Consider the following 22,066-nt stretch of genomic DNA (forward strand, 5'->3'; position numbering starts at 1 on the left):
GTTCATCCCTTGTGGTTGGAGGGTTCCTAGCCGGAAGATGAGGCGTTCTTCCTCCAACCGTCGTTTCGCTGTGGTCTGACGATGGAGGAGTCCAAAGACCTGCATATCCTTGGTGGAGTGGGAGGGGGAATTGAAATGTTGAGCTACAGGGTGGTTGGGTTGGTTGGTCCGGGTGTCCCAGAGGTGTTCTCTGAAACGCTCCGCAAGTAGGCGGCCTGTCTCCCCAATATAGAGGAGGCCACATCGGGTACAGAGGATGCAATAGATGATATGTGTGGAGGTACAGGTGAATCTGTGGCGGATATGGAAGTTTCCTTTGGGGCCTTGGAGGGAGGTGAGAGGGGAGGTGTGGGCGCAAGTCTTGCACCTCCTGCGGTTGCAGGGGAAGGTGCCGGGAGTGGAGGTTGGGTTGGTGGGGGGTGTGGATCTGACGAGGGAGTCACGGAGGGAGTGGTCTTTACGGAATGCTGATAGGGGAGGGGAGGGAAATATATCCTTGGTGGTGGGGTCCGTTTGGAGGTGGCGGAAATGACGGCGGATGATGCGCTGTACATGGAGGTTAGTGGGGTGGTAGGTGAGGACCAGTGGGGTTCTGTCCTGGTGGCGGTTGGAGGGGCGGGGTTCAAGGGCGGAGGATCGGGAAGTGGAAGAGATGCGGTGGAGGGCATCGTCGATCACGTCGGGGGGGAAATTGCGGTCCTTGAAGAAGGAGGCCATCTGGGATGTGCGTTTTTGGAACTGGTCCTCCTGGGAGCAGATGCGGCGGAGTCGAAGGAATTGGGAGAATGGGATGGCGTTTTTGCAGGGGGAAGGATGGGAGGAGGTGTAGTCCAGGTAGCTGTGGGAGTCGGTCGGTTTGTAGTAGATGTCCGTGTTGATTCGGTCGCCTGAGATGGAAATAGAAAGGTCGAGGAAGGGGAGGGAGGAATCTGAGACTGTCCAGGTGAATTTGAGGTCGGGGTGGAAGGTGTTGGTGAAGTGGATGAACTGTTCCACCTCCTCGTGGGAGCATGAGGCGGCGCCGATACAGTCATCGATGTAGCGGAGGAAAAGGTGGGGGGTGGGGCCAGTGTAGTTGTGGAAGATGGATTGTTCCACATATCCTACGAAGAGGCAGGCATAGCTGGGGCCCATGCGGGTGCCCATGGCTACTCCTTTCGTTTGGAGGAAGTGGGAGGATTGGAAAGAGAAGTTGTTCAGGGTGAGGACCAGTTCAGTCAGTCGAAGGAGGGTGTCAGTGGAAGGGTACTGGTCGGTACGGCGGGAAAGGAAGAAGCGGAGGGCTTTGAGTCCTTCGTGATGGGGGATGGAGGTGTACAGGGACTGGATGTCCATGGTGAAAATAAGGCGTTGGGGACCGGGGAAGCGAAAATCATGGAGCAGGTGGAGGGCGTGGGTGGTGTCCCGAACGTAGGTGGGGAGTTCTTGGACTAAGGGGGACAGGACGGTGTCAAGGTAGGCAGAGATGAGTTTGGTGGGGCAGGAGCAGGCGGAGACAATGGGTCGGCTGGGGCAGTCAGGTTTGTGGATTTTGGGCAGGAGGTAGAAGCGGGCGGTGCGGGGTTGTGGGACTATGAGGTTGGAGGCGGTGGATGGGAGATCCCCCGAGGTGATGAGGTTATGGACGGTCTGGGAGATGATGGGTTGGTGGTGGGGGGTGGGGTCATGGTCAAGGAGGCAGTAGGAGGAGGTATCTGCGAGCTGGCATTTGGCCTCAGAGGTGTAGAGGTCGGTGCGCCAAACTACTACCGCGCCTCCCTTGTCTGCTTCCCATTCAGTGAGCAAAGATTGCCGCTCAGATATGTTGTGCAGTCATGGGACATATGAAAATTGTTTGTGAATTGGTAAACTTTTAAACTATGCTGTGATTACCTCAGAGATCAATGAGATGTTAAGGATTGAATTGTAATAACAATGGAATGGTCATTATTGCTTGAGACGAAGATTGTAATGGCATTATTGATCAATGTATGAGCTCCACATGAAGGGCAGCTGGATGACAGATGTGTGACATTACTGAATCGCTATGTATTCCTGAACAATCCAGCTGCCCCTAGCAGGGCCTCAAACATGTCAACCCCACTTCACAAATTACTCCTCACACTTTGAATGTGTTGACAGCCATTTTAGTGTCTTATTGGGCAATTGAGATTTGGTTGAAGATGGCATACTATCCACTTTGTGCTTTGGTGAGTAAGCCACAGGCTTCACCTGATAGTCATAGAATCACAGAAATGTTATTTTTTTTAGATTGGATTACTTACAGTGTGGAAACAGGCCCTTCAGCCCAACAAGTCCATCCGGACCCGCCGAAGCGCAACCCACCTAATTACCCTACATTTACCTCTTTACCTCACACTACGGGCAATTTAGCATGGCCAATTCACCTGACCTGCACATCTTTGGAGTGTGGGAGGAAACCGGAGCACCCGGGGGAAACCCACGCAGACACGGGGAGAACGTGCAAACTCCACACAGTCAGTCGCCTGAGTCGGGAAATGAACCCGGGTCTCTGGCGCTGTGAGGTGCAAGTCATTTGGCCTGTCATGTCATCACTGGCTCTCCAACATGTGTTATAACTTAGTGCCATTCACCTCCCTTTCCTTTTATCCTTGTACATTTTTTCTATTCAAATAATCTTCCAATGCTCCCTTAAAAGCCTCAATTTCCTCTGTCTGTCACACTTTCAAGCTATGCATTCCAAACCTGAACCATTCATTGCGTGGCAAGCTGTTTTCTCATATCACATTCATAATTAAATCTGTGCCCTCTCATTTTCAATTCTTTTATGAACAAGAACAACTTGTCCCTATACCACAGAGAATTCTAATCTAAAGGGAGATCTTTTCTATCCTGACCCCTCATAATTTTGAAAATTACCAGATTTCCTCTTAGCATTCTTCAGTCCAAGAATAACAGTCCACTCTGTCCGAACTATCCTCATATCTGAAGTTTCTCAACCATGGAACCATTATTTGTAATTCTCTTTTGCACTCTTTCCAAAGCATTCCCATCCTTCCTATAGTGTGGTGTCCAGAATTACACACAATACTCCAACTGAGGTCAAGTAAGTGTCTACATATATTCAGCATAACCTTCTTGTTTTTGTACTATGTCCTGACTGATGCTTTATTACTTTTTTCTACCTATTCTGCCAGCTTCAATGATCTGTGCACATATATATCTAACTCCCTCTCCTCCTGCACCCTTTAAGTAATGTTCCCCTTAATTTGAATTGACTTTCCACATTTTTCCTACCAAATGCATCTCCTCGCATTTCTCTGCATTGAACTTCATCTGTCACCTATCTGCCCATCAACTTATCCAGATCACTTTGGAGTTCTATATATTTTCTTCACAATTTACGATGTTCCCAAGTTTTGTATAATTTACAAACTTTCAAACATTCACTACATGCCAAGATCCAGATTATTAATATATAACAGGAAATGCAAAGGTCACAATACAGATCCCTGGGAACTCTATTACAAACCTTCGGCCAGCATGAAAAATATACATTAACCACGATACTCTGTTTCCTATTACTAGGTCAATTTAGTATTCAATGTAGCTTCTGTTCCTTTTACTCCACGAGCTTTTAATTTTTCTCAAATCTGTTCTGTGGTACTGTAATGAAAGATTTTTGAAAATCTGTGTATACCATATCAATAGCATTACTTTCATATACCTTTTCTCTTACTTCTTCAAAAATCTCTGGCTTTGTTAATTAAACATTATTTACCCATGACCCTTATTCTACACCTCTCATATCTCTTCACAATGCCAGACTAGAGTTAAGCTCAACAGGATCTCCTTTCCCTGCTGGTTCTGCCAAGCCCACTCCCCTGGTTGTGGTTTCGTTAGATAGTAGGTAGCAACAGCGGGAATCTCGTTTATCCATTCATGTGCATTACTAAATAGATGACAAAGCATTTGGTAAATTTAATACACTAGCTCTAAGTATAGTACTTCTTCCAAATTTTAATGTTGCTCATTGATCTATGTGTCACCTCTATGTAGCTATCTCACAGCTAGGTGATACAGCGATGGGTAGGGACATATGGACCTGAAGCAGCTCATCAAGCTAGGACAGATTGTACTACAGCGTGAGGTAACACTGTTCGGTTAGTTTATAGACCATTGATATTGACATCATTCGATGTGTAGTTTCTGAGATTTAATTATTAACACCTAACACTACCCACTACCTTTACCTGTGCTTATCTAAAATTGAATTGTTATTAGTTAAATGATCAAATTCTAAAAATGTACTTAAAACTACGTATCAACAGTAATCTTAAAACACTAATATGTTCTAAATTACTAAACAATGAATAAATATTAAAACCATAAACTATCCAATATTAAAATAGTATCCTAAGGATGTCATAAAAGTTCTGTTGTATAGACAGTCTTTTACTAATTGTTAAAAATATGCAGCATTTCTAAAGTAAGAGAGATTATGAGTCTTGATATTTCTTGAGCAAAGGACTGATATTTCTGAATACCTAACTGATTCAAAAGGTTATTGTTTAACTCAGCTGTTTGCCTCCAACAACCATGACAAATCTGAAGAAAGAAAGCTCCGTTTCACTTGTTAAATTGATAATTTCTTCGTTTAGGTGCTTATATTTATTAGCTTTTTCGGTCCAGGGTTCTGTATTGAATTGTCTTCATTTTCAAAACAGATTATTACATTGACAACAGTTTTTGAACCTTCCTTAAATATTACATCAGGTTTCCACATTTTTCCTTCTCTCTCTCAACTGAGGTTCGATATAAGTAATCCGCCATATTTGCCAAATACAAGTGTAGTTTCTCCATAACCTTATTATGTCACTTGATTCTAGTGTTCTGAACAAAGGGACATAAACCAGAAATATGGGATCACATCTTGAATGGGGCTTTACACTGATGGCACTCCTTATTTAAAAGGAGTATTCCATACATCAAAATTGTCTTAGTGGGATACATCGCAGTGGTAGGCTGTTAATTAGCTTAGATAATTTGATACTATAAGATGCATTGATCTACAAATTTGAAATATTATCATTTTTAAAATATCTAATGCCCAGCCCTTGACTTTGGAGGTTAATCCATTTCAATAGCTCCAATTTCCTCCAAGTGTTATAATTAATATTCCTCATACTTGTTAGTTCCAGCTTCTTCTCATTGCCTGTTCTGTAGCTAGTTTGGATCTTCTGATCTTCAAAGTAGTAATCTCTTGAAGACTTCTCAGTCTGGACAATGTTCTGATGGTCTCAATATTGTTCTCTTTGCAATAATGAAAGGAAGCTCAGATAACCTTATCTGTACCGGATTCAACGGCTTTGCGTTTCCTAATTGCAGATCTGAACCTCTAATTTGGGGATCCTTAGACTTCCATCTCTATTTCTAGCATATAAAATGCTGTTGGTTGTATAAAGTGGCAAGTTTAAAATTTCCTTAATAAAACCTCATATAACACAGTCCAATTCCTGTAAAATGTTCTGTGACGCTTCAGTTAAAGCCAAATGATAATAAAGCCTTGGTAATCAATTCACTTTTCTCCCCATATGACTACTATACTATTCTGAATGATGGTTTCTAGAAACTTTCCCGCCACTGAAGTTAAACTCATTGGCCTCTAATTACAGAGATTATGCTTGAAACCTTTTCTGGAAGGCATAAAGTCTGCAATTCTTAAGTTGTCTGGCACCTCCCTTGATTCTAGGGAACACTGAAAAATTACAGCAGGGCCCTGCAATTTCCACTTTCACTTCCTTCTATATTCTTGAATCTATTTCATCTGACCCCAGTGCTTGTGAAATATAGATAGTCTATCTATTCACCAATTTTGAAGCTTTCCAGTTACAGAGTTGCCTCCTCTATCACCATGGTCTGAAAGAATTGATCTTTGTAAAGATAGATGTAAAACATTCATTTAACACCTTAGCCATGCTTTTGTCTCGATGTGTAAATCCCATTTTTGTATCGAATGCGGCCTATGCCATCCTTTATTGATATGCTTACTGAAGACATTGGGATTCCCTTATGCTGGCTGCCAGTCTTTTCTTAGTTTCTCAGATATACTTTTCCACCTCCCTTCTGAACTTACTGGATTTCTCTTGGCTCTCAACTGTATTTTTTTTTACTTGACATTGGCTGTAAGCACACTTTTAAAAATTTTAATCTATCGCCCCTTTTGTTCAAGATTTGTCTTGTCCTCCATTTCCCTTTTGAAACAATGTATCTTTTCTGTGCCAGCATTATCTCCTCTTTGAAGATCAATTGTCAGTTCTTAAAAAATTATTCATTCGCAGGATGAGGGAATCACTGGCTAGGCCAGCATTTATTGCCCATCCCTAATTGCCCAAAGGGCAGTTAAGAGTCAACCGCATTGCAATGGGTCTGGAGTCTTATGTAGGCCAGACCAGGTGAGGATGGCAGTTTCCTTTCCTCAAGGACATAAGTAAACCAGATAGGTTTTTCCGAATGGATTCATGGTATTCATTAGACTCGTCATTCCAGACATTTTAAAAATTGATTTCAAATTCCACCATTTGAACTCGGGTCTCCAGATTAATAGTCTAATGATAACGCCACTAAGCCATCACCTCCCCATTACTACACTTTTTCCCCACTAGCCTCTAGTTCCAGTCTACCAAGTCAGCTCTCTCTCAGTTAATTACTCTTACTCTGGATTGCCTCTTGTCCTTTTCTAGCATTGCTAATTGTTATGATACAATTATCACCATTTTCTAAATGATATCCCACTAACATGTGACCTCCTTGACCATGTCATTTCCAAAAAGCAGGCCCAACATCCTTTGAAGTTGGACTGGACACATATTGCTGTAGGAAACTTTCCTGAACACAATTTCCACCCTTAACGCTATCTAATTTTTAAAAGTACCCAAATATAACACACATCTCAATATAGTTTCCTGCAGATTTAATTTCTCCACTCCATTTCTTTCTCCCTTACTTCAACTTCCAATACTGACTTTCTATTCTCAATGTTAGTGCCATCCATCAATTCAAGTATTTTGAGCACCCTGGCTGTTCCTCTCTGTGACTTTCTCTTGGTTTCCACAACCCTGGTGAGTTAGTTTAAAGCCTTCTCAAAAACAATTGCAAAATGCTGTGCAAGAAACTCACTCCCAACTCTGCCTGGGATGGGCTTTGGACAGAGTTTACTTGATATGGTATTGTACAGAATCGAACTGCATTTGTGACATTGTATATATACACAAAGATATTTTTTATGAATCAAGATTCCTTTAGAAACCAAGAAGAAAGTTGCCTGAAATGTATTGGTCTTCCAGAGCAAAGAGTTGACTTCTCTGGGTGCAGCTTAAAAATGCGTTGCTGGAAAAGCGCAGTAGGTCAGGCAGTATCAAAGGAGAAGGAGAATCGACATTTCGGGCATAAGCCCTTCTTCAGGAATCATTCCTGAAAAAGGGCTTATGCCCAAAACGTCGATTCTCCTTCTCCTTTGATGTTGCCTGATCTGCTGTCATTTCCAGCAACGCATTTTTAAGCTCTGATCTCCAGCATCTGCAGTCCTCACTTTCTCTGGTTGCAGACTAGCACATTCCAAATTCCAGGATTACATGCTGAGGGATGCACTAAAGCTTGGGGCAGCTGCTGCCAAGGTGCACTGGAGAATGATCATTGACTAAAGTCTTTAGGCCAAAGTACAACAGGGGTCTGTTCAGTTATCAGAGGCCCCTGATGCCTCAATTATATTAAACTGTTTCTTGCATAAGTAAGAAACGCTTTCAGTTTTGCTGTGGTTCTGTTTGCCGAGCTGGAAGTTTTTGTTGCAAACGTTTCGTCACCTGTCTCGGTGACATCCTCAGTGCTTGGGAGCCTCTTGTGAAGCGCTTCTGTGGTGTTTCCTCCGGCATTTATAGTGGCCTGTCCTTGCCGCTTCCGGTTGTCAGTTTCAGCTGTCCGCTGTAGTGGCCGGTATATTGGGTCCAGGTCTATGTGTTTGTTGATGGAGTTTGTGGATGAGTGCCAAGCTTCTAGGAATTCCCTGGCTGTTCTTTGTTTGGCTTGCCCTATAATGGTAGTGTTGTCCCAGTCAAATTCATGTTGCTTGTCGTCTGCGTGTGTGGCTACTAGGGATAGCTGGTCGTGTCGTTTCGTGGCTAGTTGATGGTCGTGGATGCGGATCGTTAGCTGTCTTCCTGTTTGTCCTATATAGTGTTTTGTGCAGTCCTTGCATGGGATTTTGTACACTATGTTAGTTTTGCTCATGCTGGGTGTCGGGTCCTTAGTTTTGGTGAGTTGTTGTCTGAGAGTGGCTGTTGATTTGTGTGCTGTTATAAGTCCTAGTGGTCGCAGTAGTCTGGCTGTCATTTCAGAGATGTTCTTGGTATGGTAGTGTGGCTAGTCCTTTGGGCTGCGGCATGTCTTCGTTCTGTTGTCTCTCCCTTAGGCATCTGTTGATGAAATTGCGAGGATATCCGTTTTTTGCGAATACCTTGTATAGGTGTTCCTCTTCCTCTTTTTGCAGTTCTGGTGTGCTGCAGTGTGTTGTGGCCCTTTTGAACAGTGTCTTGATGCAACTTCGTTTGTGTGTATTGGGGTGGTTGCTTTCATAGTTCAGGACTTGGTGTGTGTGGCTTTCCTGTGTACCTGTGAATTTTGAAGTCTATATCCGATATGGAAACAAGGAAACACTAATTTAGATTGCTCACAATCCACTAGCTTTCATTGAAAAGTTTAAAAATCGGAAGATGAGACTATTCAGATGGAACCTTTCATTGCAACCACTTAATATAAAAATTGCTCACACTGATGGAAAATATAATGTAATTGCAGATACATAAGCCTGAATATTAAATGTTAGAATGAGTTAAAATTTCAGAAATTCTAAGGCTGTGTTAGCATGTATAGGGGTAGGGGGGAGAAAGAAGAATGATTGAATGCAAGTCTTAGTTTTTGTTGTTGTATATTACATATTTTCACTGAAACCATTTTGAAATGGTGTTTCTTTCTCCTTCAGGCATGTAATAATTATTTCCAGAGATAGAAACATCAAGAGTGAAGCTAGCTGAAATAGGATCAACTTAACATCGAAACTGGCAAGCAAAGACAGCTCAGCTGACTTTCCAGTCTGTCTCTACCTCCACCAATTTTCCCAACTTGTTTGTCTCTTTATATATGTGTGTAAATATGGAGGAATGTATTAGGGGATTAGAGTTTTACATAATGGTGTTATATGCCAATGCTTTACAGTCATAGAGAAATATAATCTAAGATCTTGTTAAAAAATACATAAACAACAGTTTCAGAGGTAAAGTTATTTCTTTTCATTGTTATATTTTTACATTGTTAGTATTATTAATGGCACACTAATTTGGCATTGAGTTAACAAATATTGATATATCACTAACAGAAATATGCTGTTGAAGCTTTTTGACTTGCACTCGTCAGGACAGATGCAAGAAAGCCAAATTTCAAAGCCTGTAAAAATTTATATTGTAAAAATTTATGTATGATAAATGGGTGCTGATTAATTGTTTGAGACATTGTCATGGAGAATAAACCAGCAAACAATTGTTTTTGTTAATTTAAAAGAATCACAATTCCTCGATATGTTCCTTCTTCCAGCAGAAAACAGTCTCTGCTTATAAATATATATGTAGCTGGAAACCAGACTAAGCGAATCATTTTGTGTACTGACTGGGTAGGCAGTTAGCGCAAGTCTTAGCATGTGTAAGATTGTTCAGCAAATGCTGATAATCATAGAATCACATCCACATCAGACACTATTTTGGTTTCACAAGCACAAATTCATTGACTACAACCAGTACCCTGCCCACTGAAAATAGTTTAAGGGATGTGTGGTTTGGTATCATCTGTTAGCTATTGGGACATACAACCCTCGAAACTGGCATTGTACTGACACTGAAATTCAAATTACACATTTGTATAGCAGACAAGCTTTTATTTTATTCTTACAATATATCCCTGAGATTGAATTAAAATTCACTTACTGGTCAATGTCGTTAGCAATAGATTTAGGCAGTACAGATCTCATGAGGCCCTGCCATTCTTCATTAGTGCAAATACTATGGTAAGCCAACTTCTCCATTGTGACCCGATAAATGCACTCTGACTGTTGGATTCTGTGGTACATCTGTTAAACACATGGAAAAGAAATATTCATACACGGATATTCCATAATGGGTCAGCTACATCAGTCAAGTCACTCACAATGTATAAACGTGGGCTGTTGTGGTGGTGATAGTGTCCTTACTTCTGAGCCAGGAGGCCTGGGTTAAGGTACCATCTGCTCCTGAATTATGTTAGAATCTCCCTCTAAACAGATTGATTAGAAAATATCCATAAAACTCCTCATGTACCTTGTGCCTTATTTTGCTAAGCAAAATACCAACAAATCTAGTTAATACAATTATGAATACCATAGTTTACTCTCTAAAATTTAGCAAGATTTTCCTATTCCTTAAATATGGTATGGTGTTATAGACACTGACTTACTGCTGTAATTCATCAAACTACTGACTTATATGAGACAGCATGATAGTAAATTCAGTTTAGGAAAGAAATCTAACTGATCCCTTTCTACTTAGGAATTAACCAGTACATATTTCATTGTATGGATGTGAAAATACCATGTTTATACAGACTAAGGCAATCAACATTACAAGAGCTTCAAAATTAGTAATCTTCTGCAATTTCTGCCAAAATTTTCAATATTGGGTCAAATACAAGATGGTAAAATAGATAGAGAGGTTCACTTCAAAGGGGAAACATGATAATGAAAGACATTAACTACAAGGACAGTTTAGACGAGCTAAACATCTACAAAGTCAGCAACGCACCATTCGAGAGAGAGAGAGAGGGAATTAAACACCAGTCATTAGAGGCAGTTATGCAGTGACTGAGATAGACAGTTACATACCAACCTACAAACTGAACGACAGCAACCTGGTGCTACACATGCAACTGAGCAGGCCAGAGTGACAGAGGGAGAAGGCAAGACACCAAGCTGGGGTTGAGAGACAGTTTGAGTGAGTGAGAAAGAAAGAGTGATGTGCACCCACTGAGAGGGAGGGAAGTGATACTCAACAACTGAGAGGGACAGAGAATGGTACACACTCACTGAAAGTGAGACGAGATATATACCTCCGAGAGAGAGTGACACACTTCAGCTGACAGTGAGAAGTACACACCTACTGACAGGGAGGGAGTCATACACTACTGAGAGAGAGTAATACACTGACTGAGTGTTAGAGATCAACTGAGAGCGAGACTGCTGCGGCCCCGGGGGGAGGAAGTGCCATGCCATGACCTGAGGAGAGGGAGTGCTGCACTGTGATCCATCGTCTATAAGAACTGCAGATGTTCACCAAAGATCTTTAGATAGTGCCTTCTAAACCCACACCACTGTCAGCTAGAAGGGCAAGAGCAGCAAATACATACATCTCCTCTATGTTCCCCCTGAAAATAATTCACTATCCTCTATGAGGCAGTTCTCCCAATTTTTGCACTAGCCCTCAGAGCTAAGGAGAAACATGCAGAGTTGACATGCTGATTTTGTTGCAGTTTGCAGTACCTAGGTCAATGTCAGGTGGTCCTTTGGTTTTAGTTCTATTTTACTGTTACAGGTGTGATTATTACAATGGAATGATTTACTAGACCATTTCAGAGAGCAGTTAAGAGTCAACCACATTGCTATGGACTTGGACTCACATGTAAAGCAGACCAGGTAAGGATGGCTGTTTCCTTCTCTGAAGGACATTAGTGAACCAGTGGTGTCTTTCCAGATTAATGGTCCAATGATAATAGTGCCACACCACTGCCTCCCCTAATACATTGGCATAATCCCTCCACTTTTGCAGAGAGAGGTATTATCATTGGGCTACTAATCCAGAGATCCAGGTTAATGTCCTGGGGATTTGGGTTTAAATCCCACCATGTTCGATAGTGAAATTTTGATTCAATCCTGAGTTTAACACAGAGCTGGTCTAATGCTAATCATGAAATTGTTTTCAATTATCGTGAAACCCATCTGGCTGACTCGCGTCCTTTAGGGAAGGAAAATCCGCAAGCCATATTCTGGTCTGGACTACTTGTGACTTCAGAACTGTTCTGAAGAAGGGTCACTCTGCTTTAACTCTGCTTTCCTTCACAGATGCTGCAGACCTGCTGAGGTTTTCAGCAATTTCTGGGTTTTTTTTTTCTGATTTCCAGCATCTGCAATTTTGTTTCTTTTCCTGGGGAGGTCCAGTGTGTCCTTCTGCGTTGTCTTGCTACTTCTGCGCTAAGTTTAAATTTCCATGAATTGATTTTACCCTGCCCAGATTGTTCTGTAATTACTAAGACAGTGGAGGACTTAGGCTATTATTCTGCACTTACCCTGGTTTTTCTAAGGCTTTATTTTGAACTTCTCACAGCAGTTATAAAGTCAGTGTAACTCTTATGTACATCGACTGTAATGTCAAAGCACTACAGCAATACCAAGTGTTCAGTTGCTTCCTGAACATTCCCGAAAATGTTCAGTACCCATTCCCTAAATAATGTTGAGGTCCTCATTAATGTTCATCCTGTTACATGATCATCCCGTTTTTGGCAATGTTTACCACCCCACCTGCCCCAAAGCCCAGTGATATTCACATCCAACATCGCAAGGATTAGCATTGTCAGGAAGTGCAGGGTGGGTGGGGGGATGGTGGGGGGTGCGGAGTTTGCTGAATATTGTTGGAGGTTGGGGCTTTCACAGCTCCATTTATAAACAGTTTGAGTCAATGAAGTGAAGACAGACCTTAAGTGGTATAGGTATGTTGGAATAACGCTTGACAATTTGTCGCACTCCTCAATTCACCCCTGCATTCCTCCTGCAGCTGGGATTGGATTATGCCAAGGGCTCTGATGTAAACTGGTTAAGTGGACATGTTAAAGTGCAGTCAGCGTAAGATACACCCTCTTTGAAACTGACTGGAGGATCTGGGCCAATAATTGCAAATACAAACAAGTACAAAAACATTCAACAGGTAAGGTAGCGTCTGTGGAGAATGGAAAATGGATTGGATAAGTTCAGGCTGCATGTCCTTTCATTAGAACTTAACAAAATTTAAAAAAATCTTGAAACTCAACCTTTCCTCACTCTTTTACAGATGCCACTTGACCTGCTCAGTAGTTCAAGTATTTTTATTTTTATTTCAGTTTTCCAGAATTTTGTACTGGTTTTTCAAATAATTTGGACAGTCATACAAGTTGACATAATTTATAATAATCTTCTCACCATTAAACTCATATAGACTCAAAGATATGAGCTGTTTGCATTGAAATTCTCAGCTGCAAGGCTTTGTGCCTGGCACATTTACTTATAAATTAACACATACAAGATCTAAAATAAATCAGTGGCAAAAACTCAGAATGGCTAATTTCTTTAGTTATAACTTGAACAGTGTATTAATACAAATAAAGCATATGTTTCAATTAGAAATTTTAAAAGATAGATACTAGATAATGATCATAGCTTTCAGACATTAAAAGGAGACATTATTTAAATTACTCACATTTGCACAGTGTAAGGCCAAAGCACAGAAAACAGCAAACATTTTAAAGTTGTTCTCGTCTGCTTCAGTAAAGGCAGTTCCATTCATTTTGTTCACCATTTGCACAACACCAATGACAACTCCTCGGCTGACGATAGGCATGCAGAGAATGTTTCGTGTTGTGTACCCAGTGTATAGGTCTACTTCCCTATTGAAGGAAATAAAACATATTACTATTAGTTTAAATGTGTTTGAGGCTAAATCTGTGTTAATGAGGAATAATTAATTAATTAACACAAGAATCTTATACGAGTGCACTCAAATTTGCGCTACCATCTCCAAATTGGCTTTTTAATCATATCAGCAAACAGTGGCCTACATCTTCCAACTAGGTCAGAATCTCTATTTTTGACCCAGATCAGAGAGTTGCCCACTTACCTTTACAGGAGTTTTCTGGCAGAACCCCCAAGGGAGAACGTTACCAACTGAAGCAGCCCACAGGGAGAAGGAGAGTGGACCTACGTTGAAACTACACCCTTCTTTTGTGGCAATAGCTGCTATATTGCATAATTTAAAGGTTCTAAAGCCACTTTGTGAGAGCCAGCCATGAATGATGGTGGACAATTAAAACAATTAACAGGAAAAGGAGGCACCAGTAAGGTTTTTCTTCAGTAAAGCTAATGTCGTCTTTACCTCAGTGGAATCCTAAACGTTCTCCATCAACCAAAACCAGGAAAATTATAGGAATGTAGATAATAGGAGCAAGAGTAAGTCTGTCAGTCCCTTAATTCTGTTCTGCCATTTAACTGGTGGCTGATCTTCTACTGATGCAATGCAATTTTCCTACACTAAACACACGGCATCAACATCGACTTCACTAGTTTCCTCACCCCACCTCATCCCAGATCCAACCCTTCAACTCTTGAACCTGGGCATCTTCCTTCCCATCTGTCTGCTCCACCCTCCCCTCTGACCTATCACTATCACCCCCCTCCTGCATTTACCCATCACCTTCCCAGCTACCTACTCCCCACTCTCCTATTTATCTTTTAGCCCCCTCTCCCCCTACCCACATTCGGGCTTATGCCCGAAATGTCAACTCTCCTGCTCCTCAGATGCTGCCTGACTTGCTGTGCTATTCTAGCGCCACACTTTTCGACCCATATCTCTAGATGTCTTTAATATCTCTTAATCTGCCAGTCTTTGATTTAAGCCTGACTGTGTGATATGCTAATCAGACACAGTATACATAATCACAGGAAGCGTTATAATGTCACAAGGCAAGATGAAAACACAGTAAGATTTTTCTTAAAGCAAGGTAATATTTTCCTTAACATAATCAATTGTATTAATACACATTAGCAGGGCACTGTGGCCAAGAGTATTACAACACTGAGCAAGTTCTCCCTCTCACCATCATGTTGGCAAATCCGCAACTTAATTTCAGAGGTGTATCAACACTGACTGTAAACATTCAGGCTGACATTTGCCATATTTCATTGCACAAAACACACACATTTCTACTAATATGCTAAGTTTTTCACAAAACACACATTTCACAGGGCGGCACAGTGACTCAATGGTTAGCACTGCTGCCTCACAGCACCAGGGACCCAGGTTTGATTCCAGCCTTGGGCAACTGTCTGTGTGGAGTTTGCACATTCTCCCTGTGTCTGGGTGGGTTTCCTCTGGGTGCCCTGGAGTCCAAAGATGTGCAGGTTAGGTGAATTGGTCATGCTAAATTGCCTATAGTGTTAGGTGCATTAGTCAAGGGTAAATACAGGGGAGCGGAATGGTTCTGGGGTGGATTATTCTTCGGAGGGTTGGTGTGGACTTGTTAGGCTGAAGGGCCTGTTTCCATACTGTAGGGAATCTAATCTAATTTCTACTAATATGCTAAGTTTTGCCATATTCATTTCAAATTAAACTTAGTTCTTAGAATCAGCACGAAATATCCTTGGTTGTTTCTTGGAATAAATTTCCATACTACCCTAATGTTGCCAAAGAAAATATTGTACAAGTGCTGTACCTTTTTTAGCCATTGAGTGATGTTTTAGAAAACCAGTAATATGTTGCAAATTTTTGAATACTGTAATAAGTTATCTGTCGAATGATTATAGTAGTCTGTTACAATGCGAAACATCTGCAGTACATGGGTGCTCAGAATGGGGAGAAGCCATGCACTACAGATGCCACAAAGAAAAATCCTTCTGAAGCAGCACTGACACATGTTGCACCAGTCATGATCACCAGCAGAGAGAAGTTAGAGATACCTGCACAAGGTGTTATTGAGTGGCAGTAGGTGCTAAAGTTGAAGAGACATCTCACTAGAAAGTGAAGTCTTCCATCAGCTTTACTGATGAAAGATAATGAAAGGTTCAAATAGAAAATTCTTTGCCTCATATGAGCAAATATGCCAAATACTAGAAGGCTTGCCAAACAATTTCAAAATCGTGACTAAAATATTGATGAATCTCTTCCATGATAGGAGTTTTCTCTGCAGTCTACTCAGGAGAATGACACCTCTCATATACTACAGCTAGATCCTCTCAATAGCAGTCAATGTTCACAGCTTTCATAGCTTGACTGGTAAATGGATATGGAGCAATCATGGCATTTGTGGCTGTGCTTCAAAGTAGCAATGCATGCTCAATTTCTGTAGTGTCATAGCTCTAATTGTTTTGCAATTGTTGATGCTTGGTGGTGTTGCAGAGGGGTGACATCAGCCATGTTTTAAGGGCCATCTTTGTTCCTTGGCAAGAAAATGGCACAAGACACTCAAGATATAAAGTTCCTCTTGATGGAAATGGAATAGCTGGAGAATATGTGCTCCCCGGATCATTTTCAGCTTAAGGCAAAATAAATGTCTTTGAAGAAATGTTAAATCTCTTCATATATTTTGACTGAAAATTTTAAACTATGGCAGGATAGGTAAGTGCAGCACATTGTACAACACAACACTTCAACATCAAAATCATAAACTGCAAAGCTGCATTGTAGATTTTGGCTGAGCACACAAAACTGAACATTCCCAAGCCCACTAATGAGCGTGACCTCCAGGCCATCTGCTATTGGGAAGAAGTTTTTGTTTGTTTGTGGGTGGAATGAAAGAGCTGATATGATACAAAACGAGAATGAGAAATGATTAACATTGTGACATTTCTTCAGATAAGTTTCTAATTTAGGACTCTGAAATCTTTCCTTAGGGATAAAGTCCTCGATTCATTTCCTATCTTACGACAATGGCTATGAAAACAAAAGAGCTTCTTCAGATGTGGAGTGTTTTGAGATAAAATGGGATTGTGGAACATATACAAATAAACATCATTCAGTCTTAGAGAAAAAAATTACCCGTTGTCCAGAAAGGGAATAGGCACAACAGAGCTTTAGTTATCTGTGCTTTGTTTTTTTACAAGCTCCAGTAGCTCACTGCTATCACTGAATTTCAGCCAAAGCGGGCATGTTTAGAGACCTGTCCTTCTTCCAAGCCCAACCTCAGAAACACCAAGATGGTATTAAGTTGATTGAATATGAGCATTTTACAAGTTCATGAAGCAAAGTGTGTTGCAGGCTCTATTCCTGAAGTATTAACTACTTAACTGTGAATGTATAACTTATTAAAATTGTTGTAAAATGTTCACTTCAAAGAGCAATATATCCTATCAAGAGAAATAGTAATGCACCATTATAAACCTGAATGGTACTTTAGGCATCATCAAACAATGATTGAAAACCTTGGCTGGGTGATGTCTTCTAAAATCAGCTCCCAATTATCTGCTATCTTCTAAGGCTCACCTACCGCCAGTAACTGACACCACTGCTGCTCCATTTCTTCTAAAAGTTCCAGCTACCAAAGAAGTAAAACAAAAATAGCACCTATGCTCCTCATTAAGTGAGGAGGAAAACACAAGATTGAAGGGAACTCCAACTTCTTATGAATTTACAATGAACACCACAGCAAATGGATCCTACAAAAAGTAAAATCATTCAAATATTAGAAATTTGAAATGAAATAAAGCTGGAAATACTCAGCAGGTTTGGAGCATCTGTAGAGACAGAAAGAGAATTCATGTTTTAGGTCAATGATCTTTTATTAGAATTTAAACAGGACAAACGGGGAGGGAGACAAAAACAAACAGGAAGGTCTATGATAGGGTGCAAGACTGCTGACATTAAATTACACAAGAGTTTTTAGATTAGATTAGATTACTTACAGTGTGGAAACAGGCCCTTCGGCCCAACAAGTCCACACCGCCCCGCCGAAGCGCAACCCACCCATACCCCTACCTTTACCCCTTACCTAACACTACGGGCAATTTAGCATGGCCAATTCACCTGACCTGCACATCTTTGGACTGTGGGAGGAAACCGGAGCACCCGGAGGAAACCCACGCAGACACGGGGAGAATGTGCAAACTCCACACAGTCAGTTTGTGGGAACTGGGAATGGTAACAGGACAATGAAGGTAAAATGCATAGAAGACAATGGCAGAATAATGAATAATTGCATTCCAAAGACAGAGCAAAAAGGAAAAACAAGATTACAAACTAAACATGCAAAGAAATGGAATGTGCACTCCCAGCAATTTATTTGCATAGGCACAATTTCACGTACACGAACAAATGACTTCCATGAAATTAAGTGAATCCTGCATCTATAACTGCACATGTCAAGTCAGAATCACAGTCTCATATTATGTTCTTTCCCTCAGGACTTGAACTCCTTTTAACAGTGTAATGATGGTAGTGGCAACTGAATGTCCTCAGAATCAATAGAAAATGAACTTACATACCAAAGGGAGTGGGAATTCTGTCACTAATGACATGGTTTGAAGTTGGAACCTGAGTCAACAAGTCAAATGAATCAGTGTGAAGCAAAAACAGAAATTGCTGCAGAAACTCAGTGTGAAAGACTATTCAGACAAAAGGCACCAAAAGAATGTGTATGCGTGTGTTTCCCCATCAAGCAGCCTCTGTCGATGTGTGAATGTGTGTCCGCAGCAAGTAGCCTGTGCGTCCATGTCAATGTACATGTATGCCTGTTTGGCTCACTCCAGTCTCAGGGTCTGTGCATACATATGGACTCTATCTCATGTTACAATACTGAGGAGGAGGAAGTCAGTTTTAGAAGCGCTTCTGGCTTTATACTAGTTTGAAATATTGTGCAGATATCCAGTTTAAATGAAAAAGTGAATTAGAAATAAATCAGATAATTGAATTAGAAATATAGTTACACACAGCATTTCACATATTCACACATTTGTGGCAAAAATATTTGGCTTTAATAGCCAGAGCAAGAGAAGAAGAAATAAATAGTAATATTCCACTCTCTGTGTATACCTTGTCACACACAAATAAAATTACAGCTATGCAAATAAGAAATCAAACAATTTACAGGACCTAGTCCTATCTTTACTCTGTCATGTTCAAGTGAAGATATTCTAATTGCCCATGGAGGAAAAAGTGGTTCAAAAACAGCATGTGGAGTCCTTTAATGGGCAGGTGCCTGTGCTGCAGGGAGAATGCAGTCAAGAGTGAATGTGGACTCTGTCATTCAAAATGTAAGCTGGCTGTCAAGACATATGGTCACTCAGAGTTGGGCTGTTGCTCCAGAACACGAGGAATTCAAGTGCTAGAAATTTGTCCTAGACCGGAGCTCCCCTCTACACTCTTGTGAGCACATTGAGGCATAAAGTAGCCACTCAACGAGAGCTTTACATTGCTCATTGTTTAGATTCACTTTCTTCATATGTTTCGTGTAAAGATCATATCTTTTTATTTCTCTGTTCACTTTGATTGTGGACTGAAATGGGAGAAGAATTGCATTAAAAACCCAAAAAATTGTTGAAGACTGCAACACTATGTGAAAGCAAATAACCTGCTGCACACTGTGAGTGCTGTTTACTTAGTTGCTGGGTCAAGCAGTAGTTAATGGCTTACAGATGAGCTGGAAGAACACAGCCAGCCAGGCAGCATCAAGAGGAAGAGAAGTCAACATTTTGGGTATAACCCTTCTTCAAGAATGGAGGCAGGGGTAGGGGTAGCTGAAGATAAAAAGGGGGTGGGAAGAGTGGCAGAGTGGTGAGGGACTGATAGGTGAACACAGGTAGTGGGTACGACCTGGTTGGTAGATGGGATTCATGATGTGAACCAGGCCTGTGTCCATCTGTGCTGCAGTACAATTCTGCTGCTATTGATGACCCACACTGCCTCATGGATGCCCAGTCTTGATTTGCTAGGTGGAGGTGATTCTGAATGTGAAGCTGGGACTTTGTCTCCACAAGGACTGTGCAGTGGTCACTCGAACCTTGGACAGATTCATCTGCAACCAGCTTACTGATAAAGATATGGTCAAGTATATTTTTCCCGATTGTTGGTTCCCTCACCAGCCACTGCAAGACTCAGTAGTATGTCCTCTAGTAACTATGCCCTTTAGGACCTGACCAGCTTGATCAGTAGTGTTGCTGCCAAGCAACTCTTGATGGTGGAGACTGAAATCCACCACTCAGAGTATATTTTGTGTCCTTGCTGATCTCAGTGCTTCCTTCAAGTGTTGTTCAACATGGGCGAGTACTAATTCATCAGCCTAGGTAGGACAGTACATGGTCATCAGCAGAAGGTTTCCTTGTCCATGTTTATCCTGAAACCATGAGACTGCATGTTAAAGGACTCTCAGGGCAACTTCCTCCCAACTGTATACCACCGTATCTCCATCTCTGCTGAGGCTGTCCTGCCAATGGGGCAGGACATATCCAAGGATGGTGATGGTGGTGTCTGGGACATTGTCTGTAAGGTATGATTCCGTGAGGATGACTATGTCAGATTGTAGTCAAGATTAGAGTGGTGCTGGAAAAACACAGAAGGACAGGCAGGAACCCAGGAGCAGGGAAATCGATATTTCGGGCAAAAGCCCTTCATCAGGAACGGGTCCATTCCACATGAAGGGCTTTTGCCTGAAACATTGATTTTCCTGCTCCTTGGATGCTGCCTGACCTGCTGTGCTTTTCCAGCACCACTTTAATCTTGACTCTGATCTTCAGCATCTGCAGTACTCACTTTCGCCTATGTCAGATTGTAGCTTGATTGGTCTGAGAGACGGCTCTCCCATAGCATGGCATTGTGTGGCAAAACTTTTATTTGCCACTTTTCAGCCAAAGCCCAATTATCGTCTAGGTCTTGTTGCATTTGAAATTGGATTGCTTTAGTATCTGGCAAGTTGTCATAGAGGAAAAGGACTTTGCTGTCACCCCATTTTCAATCTTTTGGTTTTGTTTGAGCCAGACCTTCTCCTGACCTCTCCCTGCCCTCCCTCGTCTGTACTCTTTATTAGTTTAATGTACTTTCGGCAATCCTTGGTCCTATTGTGTTTCAGGTTAAAACAAGTCAAGTGACAGAATTTCTACCTGCGATGGTGGTCTTGTGGTGCAATGATAGTGTCCCTGTACTAGGAGGCCCACCTGCTCCAGAGATGTATAAGAACTTCTTTGAACAAATTGATTAGAAAATATCTCCTATCTGTGCCAATACTAGTGTCAATATTTTATGAAATCCTTCATTCCCACACCAATGTTTTGTCTCTATAACTACCATGTTTGCTTCTTCCTCTTTGGATAGCCTCTACCTTTACACTGCCTAGCGCAACATTGCAGTTGACCTCCACAGTCTCTCTCCTTATCCTCAAAAAATAGCAAGTACACTATACCTGTTGAAGGCAGCTGATATTTGCAAGACATCCATCTCCCCTCAGTTCTCCCTATCCTGTTGACTAAGTAAAAACCTCACCTTCCTATACCTATGGATTTTTCTGGGGTGTGATTGTGATATGGAATAAAACATCCGAAAAATCCTCCCCATCCCTCTATGTTCGTGCATTCTCCAACACTAATATCAACTATTCACACTTGTAATAATTTGCTCCTCTCTCCCATCTTCTGCTGCTGAAACTATCATTCTTCTTTTCACCCAAAACTCTATTTGTCATCTTGCCAGCTTTCCACCACACTTCTTCACCCCTTACCTGCCATTCTCAACCAGAAACAGATCACATTTAAAACCTTTACATTTGTATTTGTAATCTTTCTAGGCTTTGTTCCCTCCCCTTCTCTGACCTACTCCAGCTGTCTAACTTTCTGAGAACATTTCACTCCTCCAATTCTAGCCTCATGTATTACCTATTTCTTTTATCCTACCATTAGCAGTTACAGCTCAATTCTGTAGATTATAATTTCCTCCCTAAGTATGGTCTTCACCACATGGGTCTCTTTTTCAGTGAGATGCTCATTAAAATCTACCCCTTTATTCAAAAAGGCTTGGTGTCAAACGATTTCTGATATTGCTTCCATGAAATAATTTGGGGCAATTTACTATGTGAAGTTTTATATAATTGCAAATAGATAGAAATACAAAACAATTACTTTTAACATTATATTCACCAGCCACATTATAAACTATAAAATGACAAATGCCACACATTTCAACTATATGAGCAGCCCCAGATGAATGAGTAGATAAAAGAAGATTCTTAACTTCAGTAGGACCAATTTAAA

General features: G+C 41.2%; 1 protein-coding gene across 7 annotated transcripts in view; it reads right to left on the reverse strand.

The window, feature by feature from the left end:
• pde10a (phosphodiesterase 10A) overlaps nt 1-22,066 on the reverse strand; it is a 488,240-nt gene that overhangs the window by 65,305 nt on the left and 400,869 nt on the right. For all 7 annotated transcript variants that reach the window (XM_087991438.1, XM_087991437.1, XM_087991435.1 and 4 more), the window contains 2 exons: nt 13,542-13,728; nt 9,993-10,135 (listed from right to left, as the gene is read on the reverse strand). In XM_087991438.1, the coding sequence (XP_087847564.1) occupies nt 9,993-10,135; nt 13,542-13,728 (330 nt within the window). The remainder of the gene's footprint in view (nt 1-9,992; nt 10,136-13,541; nt 13,729-22,066) is intronic.

The sequence above is a fragment of the Chiloscyllium plagiosum genome, unplaced genomic scaffold (assembly GCF_037043375.1).
Source record: "Chiloscyllium plagiosum isolate Xiang-an unplaced genomic scaffold, Cpla_swu_hap1 HiC_scaffold_10, whole genome shotgun sequence".
Lineage (NCBI taxonomy): Eukaryota > Metazoa > Chordata > Chondrichthyes > Orectolobiformes > Hemiscylliidae > Chiloscyllium > Chiloscyllium plagiosum.